This window comes from Ananas comosus, linkage group 21 (assembly GCF_001540865.1).
Source record: "Ananas comosus cultivar F153 linkage group 21, ASM154086v1, whole genome shotgun sequence".
Classification (NCBI taxonomy): Eukaryota; Viridiplantae; Streptophyta; class Magnoliopsida; order Poales; family Bromeliaceae; genus Ananas; species Ananas comosus.
In genome coordinates this window covers 8,171,897-8,187,179 of record NC_033641.1, presented here as the reverse complement: position 1 = coordinate 8,187,179, position 15,283 = coordinate 8,171,897, and the positions used below count along the sequence as shown (strand labels likewise).

The 15,283-nt window shown below is 33.6% G+C and overlaps 1 protein-coding gene across 6 annotated transcripts; it reads right to left on the bottom strand.

Annotated features, from left to right (window-relative positions):
• On the bottom strand, window positions 4,283–11,765 carry LOC109726379 (oral cancer-overexpressed protein 1 homolog). 6 transcript variants are annotated; one of them, XM_020255926.1, is made up of 3 exons: window positions 11,591–11,765; window positions 5,698–6,262; window positions 4,283–5,545 (listed from the first exon to the last, which is right to left on the bottom strand). In XM_020255926.1, the coding sequence occupies exon 3, from the start codon at window positions 5,472–5,474 to the stop codon at window positions 5,040–5,042; it is 435 nt and encodes a 144-aa protein (XP_020111515.1). In that variant the 5' UTR covers window positions 5,475–5,545; window positions 5,698–6,262; window positions 11,591–11,765; the 3' UTR covers window positions 4,283–5,039. The 6 variants fall into 6 exon arrangements, with proteins under 6 accessions (XP_020111515.1, XP_020111516.1, XP_020111517.1 ...); XM_020255927.1 differs by having other exon boundaries at window positions 5,698–5,928; XM_020255928.1 differs by having other exon boundaries at window positions 5,698–5,865.

Below are 15,283 nucleotides of genomic sequence, written 5' to 3'. Positions count from 1 at the left end.
GGATGGGCCCTTAAATCTTTGCTTATTACAACAGCAACACTGCATCATAAAGATCTTTTTAGTATGGTATTTTTAACGATCCGATCCACCAGTAATAATAACTCGTTGAGCTCAAACCATCAATCGAAAATATTAAAACTGAATTATCATTACTAGACTGGAGTCCATGATCACTTATATTTCTAATTACAATTCCATTTTCATAACATATGAAATTTTTGGAATGTTACCTACTCATCCCGTTGTTATAAGATGCGGGAGTATTGAAATGTCATAAACTTTTTCTGTTTAGATCATGACGTTCTTATCAATCCAATCACATCCTCGGCGATGTGAAAGCCGATTTTGACTTGCTTAGGACCGATCCATTTGCGGTGGCTTTTTTGAGAAGCAACAAAACAGGAAAAGATACAACAACATCAGATTTAAATGAGTACCATAATGTACTGGGGAACTGCCATTTACAATTACTAGTTAACTTAAACAATAAAATATTTATAATTTATTAAGTATATTTATTTTACAAATCAAATTATTTAAACAATATAATTTAGATTTACGGTTTGGATATAAAATTTCAATTAGAGTATTAAAATTTTAAATTTAGTAATATATTTATTCAATATTTGAACTCGTATTTTCATTAAGAATAAAAAAAAATTAATTTTTATAAGTATTTAATTTAATATTAAAAGTTATATTTATTACGATGGTATGTGAAAAGTTTTAGAAACATTTATTAATAGGTATATGTACTTACTAAAATACCATTCACACAAAAGGATGAGAAAAATTTATTAAAATTAATTAAGTATAATAATTTTAAATTTGAGCAATAATTTTAATCTTTGAATTAAATTTTGAATTTCTATTCTAAATCTTAATTGTCCATCAAAATTATTAATCTAAATTTAAGTTTTATTTTTTAATTCAAATTTTATTTACTTTGATTTGAACAACCTGAAATTCATCTAATATTAGAATAAATACATTTATTAAAATAGCATGCCAATGGTCATAAAAATTTAATTTTTATTTGTATTTAATTTAATATTAAAAGTTATAATTATCAAGAGGGTATATGAAAAGTTTTAGAGATATTTATTAATGGTTAAATGTAACTTACTAAAATACCCTTCATACAAAAAGGTCAGGAAAAATTATTAAAACTAATTAACTATATTAATTTAAAATTTTGAACTATAACTTTAATCTTTAATTAAAACTTGAATTTCTATTCTAAACTTCAATTGTGTATCAAAATTGTATATCTAAATTAAAGTTTTTTTTTTTAATTCAAACTTCATTTACATTAAGTTGAATCATTCGAAGTTATCTGAATTCAAAATTAAGCTCATATTTAAATTTACAATTTAATATAATATGCCAAATTAAAATATTAAAATTAAAGATTTAAAAATATATTTTGATCATTTAATATTAATTTATTAGATATGTTGTTAACTAAAAAATTTTATTTATAAGACTGTTTGAAAGTGCTTATTGTCCTGAAAATTATAATGTAAATTAAAATTTAATATTCAAATTGTAAATTTATAACTTTGAACTTAATTTTTTAATTGTGAATTTAAAGAGCTTAATTTTTTTTAATTCAAAGTATTTTCAATAGTTTATTCAACGAAACCAAAATTAGAATTCAAAAAATAATTTAAATTTAAGTACACAATTGAATATAGAGCTTTATTTTACAACATAAATTTGAATCTAAATTTGAATAATGAACTAAAATTCAAATCGTAAACTTAACGGTCAATTATAATTACAATTTATAATTTTTTGAATTTAAAATAAATTTAATTAAACAATTTAAATTTGAATTCACAACAAATACTATTAAATATGAAGTGTTCCGAAGTTTTGGATAGAATTGGCTACAGTATTAGTGACTGGTCGGCACATCTGAAGAGTGTCGGACTGAGTCGAAGTCGTTTCTGCACGAAATGGATACAGAAATAGACTTGGCGCATTCAAGTAAGCAAAACTGCAGTTTTGCCAGTTTCGGGCACCCATAATAGGTTTGGGTCGTCCAGAACCGAGTGCTGAAATTAACTGAAACTGAAAGCCAATTCGGATCCTAGATTTCGGGCGCCTAGAAGAGGGTCCGAAAGTTCACTTTGGGAATATCGATTGTGCTGACACGTGTATGTGGTAGGTGAGTCCCGCCGGACCAGGTTAAAGGTGCAGCAGACCGCAGGCGGAGGAACCGAAGCGGGAGCTTTGTATGGCCTAGAGGTTTCGGACGCCCAGAATAGGGTTTCGAGCGCCCGAAATCGCCCGTTTCTGCAAGAACAGCAGATTTGTGTTCTTTGTTCCTAGGGTTTATCTAACCATTTCTCCTCCCTATAAATAGGTGGAGTGCGACCCCTGTGAACCCTTTTCACCTCTTCTTCACAGTGAAGCCTCCATTTGCATTTCAACCCCTCCAAATCCTCCAGTTTGCATATTCCACCTTGTAGACTACAGTTTTAGCAGAATTCCAGCAGCGACCTTTGCGTTTTTGCTCGTGTGCGACGTAGAAAGTTCCGATTGCCACGAAATTTGGTTTGTTGGTTAGAAGACTTCCTAAAGATTTCGTGGAGCCCATTTTGACAGATTTTGATTGAGGTTAGCTTAGTCAATTTCGCGTTCTTTTCTACTGCTGGTGGTTTTGGGGCTGAAATTGTGTTTGTTTTTATTTTCTTGGAGCAATTCTTTGAAGGAGCTAGAATTTCGACCAGGGAAGATTACTCCGCCTTTCATTATTGATTTTGAGAGTGTTCCTCACCTAAATTGTGGATTTGAACCTTGATAGGTGAGTTTTGATATTAGAATTTGAGGAATTGGCTTAAGTACTGAAATTTGAGGGTTTTAATGTAATTTTTGGTATTTTTGGTATTTAGATCCTTAAAATAGTTTTGTTGCTAGTTCGGAGTGATCTTGGTTGGCCTCGACAGAGTTTCCAGCAGTGCGGGCTGTCGTTGAGTCGTGTTGAGGTGGGTTGAATGTTAAGTTACCGAAATACACGGATTTCCTCCTAAGCCTATGTTGGACAACATGTGTTTAGCTTGTTTCATCATGTTTAGTAGCTTAATTCTATGATATGCATGATTTGAAATCTAAATTGAAGCTCAGGATGTTAGCTAAATTATACATATTAGACTTGGAATTGACTTAGGAGAAAACTAGCGATTCTATACCGTCATATGTTAAAACTACCAGATATAGCTCTAAAAGCCGTAGTTTATTTGTATCGCCGCAGTTTGTAGGCGGTAAATACCCAGGATAGTGTAGAATGCATTTACGCTCGTGCTGAGATGCCGAGCTTATTTTTATAGCAGTCTTTAGGCTATTTCGGACTGTCGGATACCGTTGAGGTTGACGGTGGACCCAGATTGCTGTTTTTGCATCAAATTGTGCCGAGAGCACGTTAGTTTAGTTGCTAGACCCTATTTACTTGACTATAGCCTGTAAGAGTCTGATTGAGCTCGACAGAGATACGCTTGCATACTCGGTTAGATAGCGCCCACGAATGCCACTCCGGAGTCGAGCTTAGTGCAGTTGCGTTGGTTTAGTTGTGTCCTAATTAGACTTGCTCTCCACAGGCGGCTTAGCGTGGAGATAGCTGTATAGCTTCGACAGGCGGGACGGATATATTCAGTCCCTGGGATGGTTATATTCACAGTCCCTAGTAAGATTAAATCAGAAATTGTATTATTTTACAGATAGTAGTGTTGGATCATGATAGCATAGTGGCATATAACTGTAGATTGTTTCCAGTTTATTTACTATCATTAAACATACCTTCTATAGATTTAGTGCGTGAACCGTTGAGGTCGATAGAGGTACCCACTGAAGACTACTTTTTGTAGATTACTATCACTGCACAATCAGAGAAAAACAGACTTTGTACAAACAAACAACAGCAACAATAACCGCAGCAGCAAATCACAAACAATGTAAACTACCGCAAATCATCTTCTGTAAGCCAAGTATGAGTGCGTGTAATGAGAGCTAAATCTTTGCCAAAGACCTACAAACAAGATAAACTGCACAGATAGAACAAGACTCAAGAATACGAACACATGCAATCACATCTGCATGACTATTACAACATAGCTCTGCTTCAAACATTCAGTAACAGTTAAGAGAATATGCGGAAACATAAATTGCAACGAAGAAAAGAGCTAATTTATAACAGCCAATCACTGCTTTCATAATTTGATACTACTGTGTCAAGAGATTGATACAAACCCAGGTTCTTCAATTTCTATTTGGACGGTCATTGACAGAAACTCTGTTTAATAAGGGCTAACAAAACCCAGATTTGTATAGAACACTCGAGCATTACATCATGATTTCATTGTTAGAAGGAAGCGAAGAACATTTTAATCTTTCAGTGAACACATCCGTGTTCAATATAGTAACAATCAATAACAGATCAGCAATTGGTATTGAAACATGCCAAAAGTAACTGTTTAGCCAATTTCCAGGGAAAATATGGAAGGCAACTGTAAAATCAAATTTCCAGAAACTAATTGCTTTCATTGTCACAACAAAGGGCTGCTCCTTGCCCTTTTCCCAGTAAAACAAGAGTACAAGAGGTAAAGTTAAAAAGAATCACTACTTTGAATATAAAACCTCACAAGAGCTCTGTTCCATAATAAAGTGGCCAACCGAATTTCCAAGGGCAGTAGAAAATTATGATTATGTGAATATTAGGAAATTACGAGAAAATAATGCTTAGCAATCATAAAAAAATGCTTTAAAAAGCCTTTGACATGATAGCCAACTAGCAAAAGTCTTGCTACACACTATTTAGATAAGTTCCTCATTCTTATCCAATCCATTAAAGTTAAAACAGCTTTACCAAACACAATACCACTTCACCCTCCATACAGCTGTATTGCCATAGGCAGCGGCTTCTTGCACTTCATAGATGTCGTGGTGCACGAGGGATCATGTCCGGGCAATAATATCTCCTCTCGCAGAGGTTTACGGAATGGTTAGCAACAAGTCCATCAAACTGTAGATACAAGGTACTACAAATCCTCCACTTCCTTTCCAGATGACGAGCGATACCCTTCATGCTCCAATCTTACTCCTAAATTTGCAGACACAACCCTGAATTTTAGCCTCATATTCTCCATGATCTCTTGGACTCGCTCATTTTCTGGCTCTAAAAGCGGGTAACCATTTACTAACGCCCCTAATTGCTCGATGTTCTTTCTAACCCGAGATGAAAATGCTGACGGATCAATCTGGATAACTGAGTTCAATACATCGACACAGCCCCGATAAAAACCCAGTTCCTCCCCTACCTGGAAACCCATCTTTAAACCCACCTCTCTTCCCTCCTCCTTCCCTGAGACCAAGCCGTCGTTACACCCATCTCTGAAACCTTCTTGATATTGTGCTTCCTCTAAAAGCACCGATGATTCAAGGAAATCATTGAGATCTTTCGGTTTTGGCTCCATGTTTAAAATTGTTCTCGAGTTCAGGTCAATTGACCAAAAACCTCTCAGTATGCTTTAATCGCTAAAGTAGCCTGCGTAAAGGAAGGAAAATTATATTAGCTAGTTACTAAATGAATTCAGTCTAACATTCTATAAATAAGTTTCTTCATTTTGTTTCAACATGATGATAATAATAATGTGTATTAAAGAGAGAACTGCTGAAGAAAATGTAGAGGTAAATTACCTTAAGCATGTGGAAGGTGTGCCCTTTGTGAGTGTCAGGACATGAAAATGAGAAAAAGGAAAGCTTGGGGTTTTAATTCTTAGAAGGGTGTGTGGTTTTGTCGACGGAGCGCTAATTTTGGGTGCAAAGAAAATTGTCCTCCATTATTGAACCCTATGTGCATAAGTCCTGTGCCACCAGGGGATCAGCATCAAATGGAAAAATGACTATAAGTTATTTTGTGTGAGATGGCTGAAAAAAAAAAAAGAGGCAGTCGTCATTTCCTACGAGAATCAACTCTAAGAGTTCTGTCTAATGTGGGATATACAAGACAAGAAAAGATGATGATTCAAAGTATCATGCAAAACTTCTACTATAGAAAGAAAGAAATAAAAGTGGCTGAGCGAAATTCAATATCATGGCGGCATGGAATAGAAGTAGCTGAGCTTTTCTAATATTATGGCAGTAATGCAGTATATCGAATTTCGGTCCAGTACTTTTATTTCTTTTGTTCCACAGGACCATGGTATTAATAGTCCTCTGATCAAGGACCAATTTTGGACTTATCCTCAGGGCATCCGAGCACCTATAATACAAAGGAAATGGAATAAAACAAATTAAATCATACAAGGTAACAATTGGATAATCAATTTAACACCACGAATTTCTGTGAAGGAAAAATTACACTAACACAAGAGGTATAATGACTTTTGACCTACCTTCTTTGACCACTCGTTTTCTACTACCACTCGGAGGTCACATATACTAAAACACCCTTTATACTAAGCATCCTTTCACTTAACATACATACTATTTACTCGCTAAAGACTAACCCATCACAAAGGACAGTCTTTCAGAAAAAAGACAATTTCAAAATAAAATACAAACAAGGACAACTTTTGGCTATGAGCAAATTATAATTTGTAACAAATTCAGATATTCCCTAGTTAAACATGCTAACATACTCTAAACTTCCTACCTTATCAATTTGGTGTGACGTTTTTAGGACCTTCATCATGTCCAACAACCTCCGCTCCTCCTTTGTCTAGGAAAGAATTGAACTGGTTGATCAAACAATTGTAGTTGTCTCAGTGAAGCTAAAATCTTGACTTCAAGATATTCCACATTCTCGTAGAAGCCTTATTTTCTTCTCTATAAAGGATTATATAACACTTTTAAAAGCTATCTCTCTAACATCTCGTTTAGCTGTCTTTTACTCGATCTTGTACCACCTATGCATCCGATTCGATTTCCCTGCAACCCCGTGCGCACGAAAATCCTGTGCACAAGGCAATCGCACCGTCCATCTGAGGCGGGACGCATCTAGGCCATTCAATGTGGGTGGAACACATCTAGGCTATTGCATCAAATGGCCCACATGCATCACGCCTCAGAGGGGCAGCGGGATCGCCCCGTGCACAAGATTTTTGTGCGCACGGTATTACAACATGCATCCGTATGCATATTACACCATTAATTTATACTTCTACATAGACAATGGTGGAGCTAAGCTGGGTTTAGGTGGACACGTGCCTAAACAAGATCAATATAAATTCTATAGCATATGCATATTTGCCCAACTATTGTCAAGTCAATTTTTTCCTCTAAAAATTGCCTCACATATCTTTAGGATTGTGGCCAAAATGGGCCAAGGGTGGACCTGAAATAGACAGACCCCGAATCTAGTCTTTCTAGTACCGAGCCGGATTTCTCGAACTTACAACCAAGCATGACCCCCAATCCGGACAGCATTGGCTAGGCAATGCCAGGCCGCCCCGAACCTTGTGCCAACCCTTAATATTTCAATTATTTTTCATTTTTTTGGAACCTTATAATACTTTGAAATAAAATAAAAGGACCAAAATACCCGTAGTCAAAAAAAGTCTAAAAAGGGTATTTTGGCCCAGAGTTCAAGTTTCATTTTTCTTTTTTTTGGATAACAGAGAGTTGGCCCGCCCCTATAATTTGGACCATCTCCATTCCCTTTCCTTAGAACCAAGGTTTTAAGTGCCCGTCAGCACGGGCCGTATCCACCATACCGTACCGTGCTAACAAGATACCGGCACGATACAGACCCCGTACCGAAGGCACAGCTCAAAACCCTCTATTTTTTAAATTAGTAAGTAATTTTCTCAATAAAGTTCAAAAGATGTGATAAAAAGACATAATAAATATTTAGAATATTTTGTTGCTAAAGAAAATAAATATTTCATGCTATTATGTGTCGGCACACAAGAATTTTTTTGACCGCCAAGCATCGGCACGGCTCGGCACGCACCGTGCCGTACAGTGCCGGCAAGTTTCCAGCACGGCCCCGTGCCACGGCACTTAAATCCTTGCTTAGAACTTAGTCACTGAATCAAACTGGACCACACCTAGTCTAAGGACCAAATTCCAAAGGAAGAGGGTAGAAATAGTTCATAGCCCAAGAAGGCCGGTCTTTTTATTTTTCTTAAAATTTTCAAAATCTTTTGAATTTTTGAATTTTACTTTTAATTTTCTTAATATAGTATTATAAAATATATTTTGCTTATTCAAAATATTGTAAATAATTTTTTAAAAAACATTTTTAATTATATTTATAAAAAGAAAAAACATAAGAAAGTCGTGCGGGGTGAGAAGCTATCCCAATGGCATGGCACGACCTGCCTTGCCAAGCCATAGGATGACTGGGCATAGGGTAGCACGGCCCCTAGCCGCCCCCTGAAAGACCATCTTGCAGGCCACCCGAGCCTTTCAACACCATTACATATCTTTAGCCAATCTAGATAGGAAAGTGAGGTGTTATAAGATATTGTGGGCCTACCACATCATTACATCAATTGCGAATCCTATAAGCTCTCAAATAGGATTCATGATTGCATTCTTCCACATTGCCATAGCCTTCATAGTTTCCTCTTCTAAATGCGAAAGGTGAATCGATTGACCATAGGCAATTTAGGGAAAAATAACCAACTCAAGTATGTATGCGTACATATATATTTACATGCATACATACCAAATCAAATGTCCTCAATTTACTAATATTTTTCATTTTAAATTTTATATGTTGCATTTTACATTTTACCATATTGTGATTTCAAGAAATAACTGCTAACCCTAACACATTTTGTAAGACAAGTATAACCATGTTTTCAGAAGCCTAACTTAGTTAAGGCATTCAAACTCCATACTATGTAAAAATCATTCAAACAGATACTAATGCACGCTTTATCAAACTGCCTTACCAAAAAGTCCCTTAGAAATCAAATATGTATGTATTGCTACGCTTATGTACATATCCTACTCATAGTTTCATATAGAGATACATCATTATCAGTATCCATGGAGCCATCTCTCATCAATTGTAAGTTTGGTTAATAAGCACATTCAAGAAGGCTCCATCATAATACTTTATGAAACTACGGCGCACAACCTTCTTACTAACCTGGTAGATACTGCTGAAGGAACTAAAATAGAACATTTCCAAAACAGGTGCAATTAGTTTTTAATGACAGCGAATCTATCAATTGATTGTTGTACATATACAAAGTCATAAACTATTGTATCTTATAAGCTTGTGTCTGTTAATGATCATGCACAAACAAATTTTATGTAAATAAACTCAATTATTTAATCAGTGTTTTCAAAGGAACGAGGCGCAAAAAGCCAAAAGGGGAAGAAAAGGGTTGTATTTAGGGTTTTCTAAATCTGTTAACAGATCAGAATTTATTTACAAAGCTCGAGATCCAAGAACCCAAACACGAGAGGGCGTTTAACTTAAACATCATGAGGCGCGTGCCTCAACTGCGCCTCGCACCTTGCCTGAAGCACGCGCCTCTGAGAGGCATTGCGCCTCAAGTTCTCTGAGGCACTGAGGCCCTCGCCTCACACCCAGGTGCGCCTAAGGGCGCGCCTTTTCAAATATTATATTAAATTCTCATATATTCATTGTCAATGTCTACACTTGAATTTTGTCTTACAAGCAAAACCTAAGTATGAACCATATCTGTCCGGGGCATAGTATTAAGCGATACTACCAGTTTGACATAAAAGAAAGGACAATGGCACCCTAAGTTTCGTTTGGCAAGCACCAATGGTAACTGGAAATTGGTAATCTAAAATGTTACACATCACATACTCTAGATGGATAAAAGTATGCTCCTTATCGTTTAGTGAAAAACTCAAGGACAAATCTTTGAACATGCTGTCCTTTCTGATGATACTACGTAACAAATTAGTTATATATTTCCCAAGATCAAAAGCTAGCACATATTCCAACCACGACACTCTTTCTAATATTTCTTTCTATTGCTAGTCCTATAGAATCCTGAGACTCACTAAGCGTAGAATATATTCCAATCAATCAATTTTGACATGCGAACCAATCATCACCTTTATATGACCGAAAAAAATAGAAGCAAAATAAAGTATTCCAAATGCAAGCAAGCATAAAAATAATATAACACACTTTACTACATTTTCGAACTTGCATCATGTCCAAGAACTTACATGCAAGATCATGAAAAAGTTAAAACCAAGTAACAAAGCAGTATTTATATAGTAAATCAGTAAATGTATCAGATCATATAATTAGAAACAGATAAAGTATGTCATCTATCACATATCTGAGCCTTCACAAAAAGAGGAACAACAACTGTAATAAAACATTTCGTTGTGCACTCACTGAAAGAGGCAAAAAAATAGAAGAATTAAGCAAATTATAAACTTGATAAAATGATTCGAACACAGATATCTAGAACTCAAGAAACCTTTTTTTTTTTGACATATTTAAAAGAAATAAGCAATACAATGTGTGTGTGTGTGTGGGAATAAGATGTATTGGTGTTTCTCATACACTCAAATTTCATTAGATACATAAAAAGCCACTTTCGAAAGAAATCATATCAAAACCTTTAAACTTTCATATTTAATCACACAATCATGGACATTGCAAATCTAGATTCTTAGACAAATCTTTATTTTTTTTTTATTTCATTTGGTAAACACCAAAGATCAAATATAACAAGCAAAAACTTAATACGTATAATCTACGATTGGTCCATAAGACTGATGATACATATTTATATCTATTTTTTCCCCACAGATCAGATGTGAGATGCAACAAATAATGCAAGAAAATAGCAATCAATCAGAACCTGGAACAAAAAAAAAGAAAAAAAAAAAGGGGAAAACATGTATGGAGATTTCATTTTCTTTATTCTGATTAGAGTTATTTTAGTCAATTAAATTGAAATTTTGTCACATAAATTAAACACTTCAAACTCAAAATTTACTAAGATTAACAAACCCCGATTCGATAAATGAAAATAGCTCAAATCAAAACAAAACGAACAAAAGCTAAAGAATATCCACATCAACCACCAAAAAAAAAAAAAAAAAAAACATGAAGTTCAAGGGCATCTCCATACACTAAAAAAAAGCCAAAAAAAGCCAAAAATATAAAGGAAAAAAAAAACCCAAAACCCTAAAAAGGAGAGGAGAGAGAAAGTGAGAGCCGGATGCAGAGGTTTATCGATCGATTCCAGCTTTGTACCCTCCTTTTTCTCACTCTTCCTCATTCGCGTCCTGATTCATCATCTTCTGATTCATCATCATCATCATCATCATCATCATCATCTTCTTCTTCTTCTCCACCCCCACAAAAAAAATCCAAACCACAAACAAGAAACAAAGGCAAAGAAGAGATCGATAAACCGCTGCGCCCGGAAACCACCATTACCATCACAACACCACAAGAAGAAGAAGAAGAAGCAAGAAAGAAAAACAAAGAGAAAATAGAAACCCTAGAGAGAGAGAGAAAGATCCAAAGTTACAGAGAAAAAAAATTTGTGAGAGAGAGAGAGAGAGAGAGAGAGAGGAGAGGAGGAGGGTGGGGATCAGATCCAGTGGGGCGGAGAGAGGGTTTGCTTACCTTGTTTTGGGAAATAGGGTTGGAACATATGATGTGGGCGGAGAGAGTAGCAGTAGTACTATTACTTCTACTAAAAAAGAAAAGAAAAAAAAAAAAAGGAGAGAGAGAGAGTAGAGAGTGGAGGAGAGAGAGAGAGTTCCCACTTTACACAACAGAGGAACATGATGTGGGTGGGGAATAGAGAGATCGGTGAGCTCAGCTTGAGGTAATAAAAGATATATGAGATTGTGTGGTTGTGGCCTTGCAAATTTACAAATTTGCCCTTTGACTAGATTCCTCTTCTTTTTCNTTTTTTTTTTTTTTTTTTTTTGGATACAAAATGACGCCGGTTGCGTTTGGTTCGGATACAAGTAAGAACTGTGTATAAATTTACCCTTCCACTAGAGCATGTCTTTTGGATGAAAGTAAAGACTAGTGAAGTCATTTCGAGCCGTAAATGATTATTTACGTTGTTTATTTTGCCGTATCAAAGATACGATCGAAAGTTATCTGAATGCGGTAAATAAGGATGAAAAAAAATATATAAAATAATACATTGAGCAATATATTTAAGTATATTTAATTATGGCATTAATTACTCTTTTATTTAGTTTGTATATTTAAAATATAATTTATTAAGTTTTATTATTTTCTTATTTAGTTTGTACATTTAAAATATGATGAAAATTGATTTGCTATGTATCTATAATTTTTTTTTTACTTTATAATTTTATTATTGTATTATTATACTTTATGTATAAAAAATAATTTAGTTCTTTTAGATTAATTTTTTTAATTATATAGGAAAATAATTATATTATTTTTATTTATTATATTATAATTTATTATTTATTAAATTATTTATTATTTATATATACATTATAGTTTTATATTATTCACTTTATGCCAAACAAATAACAGAACTGAAGGAACTTCACTTCCATAGCTATGAAATAAACAGGGGATAAATAGTTTTTACAGAATTCCATTTCAATGCAAAGTCCAGTTTGAGGTAAAACAAACAGACCCTTACGGCTACAAATGGATTCGGGTTGATGGAGCTACTAGAATGGAGATGTAAATAGAAACAAAAAATATTAAAAAATATATTCTAGTTCGAATCCTAGTTGATTCATATTTCTAGCTAAGTTTATTTCTAAATGAAATAAACGAAGCGGGTAGCGTGCTACCTATCTCTCAAAAAAAATGTATATATTCATTCGTCAGGTAAATAGAGTAGGAGGCGGAAGATTCTTTTCTTCTTTGATTTGCTTCCAATTCGTCAAAAATTCACAAAAAATAAGATTAAAATTAACACGCCCCGAATCTGTCCCAATCTAACCACAGATTTGTAACGACCCGACCGGCTAGCAAAAATAACTCGTTGGGCCCAAACCACCGGCCCAAAAATACTTAAGCCCAGTTATTATTACTAGCGTGTAGACCTCATATAAATTTATCGGAATCAGTATCCCATCCGATGTGGGACTATTGGGGGCGTTACAAACTTCCCCTATTTAGACCCTGACGTCCTCGTCGGGTCCAAACCAGATCACTTTGTCCCGCATAGCACTTAGTTCTCACACTTCCGGCTGGTATTCGGCTCTGATACCAATTATAACGATCCGACCGGCTAGCAATAATAACTCGTTGGGCCCAAACCACCGGCCCAAAAATACTTAAGCCCAGTTATTATTACTAACGTGTAGGCCTCATATAAACTTATCGGAATCAGTATCCCATCCGATGTGGCACTATTGGGGGCGTTACAAGATTCACCCAGTTTGTATCCCTATGTTTTGTGCAAGCAGCAGTTCGGGCCTGCATGAATCAATTTGACTGTCCATTTAAAATACAGATGCATTTTAAGAACGAAGTGAAAATATATTTAGAATAGAATATTAAGTAAGGATGCTAATTTTTAGAGTTTGTTTAGTTCAAAATTTATATTATTTTAAAAAGTATTATATATTTTATACATGAAATAGCAAGTTTGTTACTAATTTATTAAGTCACTTTGGTCCAAAGTTTGTTAAAAATTAGTATATATATTCTTATTAATTGACTACTAATGATTTTCATCAAATATGAAAATGAAATATCTTCAAATCCATAATAATTTAGTATTCCTATCATCTAAGAATCTATAATAATTTCACTACTGCAACGAAAATCTTTACAATTATCTAACTTGACTTGTATTCTTATTAATTGACTACTAATAATTTCCGTCAAATATGAAAATAAAATATCTCCTAATCCATAATAATTTAGTATTCCTATCACCTAAGAATCTACAGTAATTGTACTACTTCAATAAAAAATTTTATAATTATCCAACTTGACTTGAATGATAATAATTTAAATATTTTTAATAAAAAAAATCTGAAGAACCATTGAGATATTACAAATCAGCAAAAAAATGAAATCTAAAGCAATACTAGCCACTTATCCAGCAGCAGGCACTCTCTAATCTTTTTTTTTTTATTACTAAAGTCAAATTTGATTTTTTTTTTGAANAATGCGGCGGGCGCGATGCAACGAAAAGACAATATAACAGTAAATTATTATAACTATTAATATCACCTTTTTTTTTTCTATTATACATTAATATTTTTAAATATTATTTATCGCATACCTTTCGTGGGATGCGGAGAGCAGTTCGAACCTGTAAGAGTTCCCGATTAATAAGTTCGATACGGTGGGAAGATAATACAATAGTAAATTATTATAACTATTAATATTACTTTAAATTAAAATTTTAATTTTGAATGCAAATTACAATATCAAAATCAAAATAAAAAAAATTAAAGTTTTAAATCAAAATTTACAAAATTTAAGTTTGAAATCAAAATTTAGATTCAATTTAAAATTCAATTTAAAATTTGAATTCAAATTATAATTCAAAATTCTAATTACTAATTAATTAGTTCAAAATTTTAATTTCAAAATTAATTCTGGATTTAAATTTAAAATTTTGAATTTTTATATTTGGGGACTAAAGTGAAAAATTTACAAATTTTAGTGACCAAAATTGTTATGCAAAAGAAAACTTAGGTACTATTTTTGGTCCCTAAAGTCTCTAAAAATAAAAAATTAATTGAAATAAAAGCACTATTTTTGTTGGTTCCCAAAATAAATTATTATATATTTATAAATAAAGTATTATATAACAATATATTTACAAAAAAATAAAATAAAATTATATATATATATATATAGAGTAGGTCTTGTGTGCTATTAGGAGCACGGAGGCCTCCGTGCTCCTAAGCCGTTTTCGATGATAGAGCTTCCGAATCGACAATTGGCTCCGTTAGACTTGATCTAGCATATTTGAAGTATGCATATTTGAGGTATTTAGAAAATAAATTTTGTGACTTTTCGATATTATTTACCTAACGATCAAAAGGGTTCAAAATCTAACGGCTGAAAATAAAAATCTCACAAAAATGGTGATATAACATTAAAATTTTCGATCAAACATATTGATCTTCCTGTTAATAGTATAAAGAATTTTCTATCAAAATTGCATCTGATTTGAATACTTCTACACCGTTAAACTTGAAAACGGTATACATTAACCATTAAAAATTGTTGATTTTGAACCCTTTCGATCGTTATGAAAATGATACAGAAAAATTACAAAAATTATTTTCTAGATAGTTCAAATATACCAGATCAAGTTTAACTGAGCCGATCGTCGATTCGGAAGCT